This window comes from Phaethon lepturus, unplaced genomic scaffold (genome assembly GCF_000687285.1).
Source record: "Phaethon lepturus isolate BGI_N335 unplaced genomic scaffold, ASM68728v1 scaffold12729, whole genome shotgun sequence".
In the NCBI taxonomy this organism is placed as follows: Eukaryota; Metazoa; Chordata; class Aves; order Phaethontiformes; family Phaethontidae; genus Phaethon; species Phaethon lepturus.
Genome location: NW_010564247.1, coordinates 68,013 through 70,931, shown reverse-complemented (window position 1 = coordinate 70,931; position 2,919 = coordinate 68,013). Strand labels below are relative to the sequence as shown.

The 2,919-nt window shown below is 41.0% G+C and overlaps 1 protein-coding gene across 1 annotated transcript in view; it reads right to left on the bottom strand.

The window, feature by feature from the left end:
* Positions 1-1,127: 1,127 nt before the first annotated feature.
* The window catches only part of DLG2 (discs, large homolog 2 (Drosophila)), a gene marked incomplete at its 5' end in the record, with an annotated part of 59,080 nt that continues 57,288 nt past the window's right edge, over positions 1,128-2,919 (bottom strand). The window contains one exon of the mRNA XM_010294820.1: positions 1,128-2,261. Within this exon, the coding sequence (XP_010293122.1) occupies positions 2,155-2,261 (107 nt within the window). The remainder of the gene's footprint in view (positions 2,262-2,919) is intronic.

The window sequence follows — 2,919 nt, the reverse complement described above, 5'->3', positions numbered from 1 at the left end:
TTATAAATCTGCGCTGGCCAGGCAAGAAAAATAGTAGTAAAAGAAGTGTGAACTTCTCAAAGTTACCATAGTAGGGCAGTAAGTGAGAGGCCACCTCAGGGCCACCAAAATGCCCGTATTTTTAACCCTGTCACTGCTGGTGGCTATATTGCAAACATCCAGCTAGTCACGCTGTCTGCGGAGGTTGGCTGGATATACCTGTCGGCTTGACAGGGTGTAGAAATGTAAGCTTCAAATAGACAAGGAACTGAGGAGTCTATTCAGCATTTGCCCTTAAAATATCCTCAAACATTAGAGTTGCTGTAGCCACCAGCTAAGAAGCATTGCACTCCTGCGGCGCAGCGGGCAGGAGAGCGTGGGTTTTATAGAAAACTTGGTCCAGCAGCAGCAAAGGCAATTCAGTTTACTATCATAGTATCTCTTGCAGTTGTCCCCTTGTGTGTCAGTGAAGAATGGCATCGCTACAAAGGGAGGGCACTGTGACACGAGAAAAAAACCACCTCCCTCTCCCCTTCCGTGCACCCCAAACTGCAATTCCACAGACTTTCCCCAAATCCCTCACAAATGTCCATTGCCTCAGCTTTTGCTTTTAAGACCCTTGTTGACTGTGAAATGAATGAAGATACAAGTTAGTTGGTGACCTGCCTACCTACAAAGAGAGGAAAGATCAAACGCTTTTGGTATTTCCTTTAAAGAAACAGGAAGAATTGTAAAACATTTTGGGGTGAAGTGTGACTCCCTCCGAGAGAGAAGTTATTAACTGCATTCAAGCACTGACATTTTGCTTCTGAGAAATCATCCATTTCAATTTAAAGATGCATTATCCTTTTGTTATCAGAAAAGGTCCTACAGGGCAGTCAGTTCAGGAGATCTTTCCAGAGGAGTTCATCATGATTAAATAGAGGCAAGGGAGAGGGGTAAATTGAGAGAAAAACAAGCTGACAACTACAGTTTAAGGAATTATCTTGCTTGTCATTAATAATAGAGAATCTGTTACGGAAAAAGGATAATGCAACTTGATGGTCCTCTTTACATTTTACGGTCACACAAGGGTGTAAATATTTAATCTTTCAATTAATTAATCTTTACAAAATATCTCACAAAAACATTTTTAACTATAGAAATTAGTTTCTATACATCAATATATTTTTATTTTTATAAATTATTCCATCTTTAAGTGCCTTCTATCAATATAAATGATAAAATAGACAATCAAAAATTTTAAAGCTTTTCCCAGTTGTATCCCTCCTTGTCAACATAGGTGCTGTGAATCCTCATACATATGTGTTTCTGTGCATGTGTGTGTGATGTGAAATGCTTCCATCCTCTCCCACCCCCAAACACCATTAAAATAAACTATAGTGTTATTAGTTCCTGATGCAATAGTGTTTCCAAAGGGGAAAAAAGAAATGCTTGACTTGGTTTCAGAAATCAAAAGATGTGCATAGTTACCGAAGTCGAGGTGTACCAACTACAAATGTGCAATGACAAGCTTAGAATAGGATCCACCTCCCAGTCAAGTCAAAGAGTGTCCTACCAATGACTTCAGTAGCAAGTGGACCAAGTACCCTGAGCTTGATTTTGCAAGGTGCATGTGGCCCTGATCTAGCAAAACATTTAAGCCCGTGCTTAGCTTTCAGCACATGAATAGTCCTACTGGAATTGATGTGACCGAACGGCATAGGGAAGGATCACAAGTGACGCCAACTCAACGGGCTACTCATGTGTAGGAATTGGGGTTAAGTGCTGAGCGCCTTGCAGGATCAAGCCCTATATGAGGTTCAAGAGCTGGGAACTTCTCTTTAAAGCAATCAACACACTGAGCTCAGCCATTGAAATCGATCAAAATGTCCGCATGGGCACAGGAGGTGGCTAGCTCCCCTTGACAGAGGGTCTCCATGTCAAAAGTTTATACCTACAACTGGTGCTCTGAGCACACAACAGATTTGCTTTATATGGTAGAAGTCTTTTTGTTCCTACCCTTTGACCCATCAGTGTCCTTCATGGCTTCAAACACTTTGTGTTGTACATTCATCAAAATTCACATTGACTGCAAAGAACATAAATGCAACAAAAACAGGAAAGCCTCCAAATAGTATATTATAGTTTTCTTCTAAATATTTTCCCGTCGTAATCAGAGGTGCAGTGGCTAATTTATAATTTTTCCTTTGAAGGAATCCAGATGAAAGGCCCAGATTGTTCTTCAATTACAAGTTTGCATTGATTATATATATCTTCTAAGCTATCTCCTTGGACAATAGCTGCAGTAAGAAAACATATCAATATTTGTTTTAATTGTTATATTCTACAGCATATGGTGTCAGATATTGATGAAATGAGAAAGAGTACTAGCACACTGTGATGGTGTTGATTATGGAAAAGTCATATCCCTGCAGATAGCAACTAAGTTCAAACCAATGGCACCTTTCCATGACAAAAGACCCATCCCACCGCTTGTAGTGAGATGACTAACTAGGTTAGTTTAGAGAACTAGCAGCTCTATCCCATGAGAGGGCAGCATGGTAGGTTCCCACTGGTGCAAGTCAAGCTTTACATTTAATTTGATTCAGAAGCTACTTCAGCAGCGAGTAGCAGCAGATGTACAGACTGTTCTTCTCCTGACCTAGTTACAATAAACTCACTCTTGTCTGCAAAAGTTAACTAGATCAGGCCCAAAGTGACAGAAGATAATGCAACTGTAACACTAAGCACAATGTCTATACTCTTAAATTCCTTGTCCCTCCCAGCGGAAATCTGGAACTGCAGTTCAGGTCATGTGCACTGTCAGTGACAACTGGGGACTTCTGTGTGTTATCCACAAATACCAGTCCCCTGAGTAGGGATTTGCCTACACCTGGCCAAAGGAAATGCTGGGGCCCAGAGCAGGTCTTAAATCTTGCTCTTTTCCAGGTCAGGAAG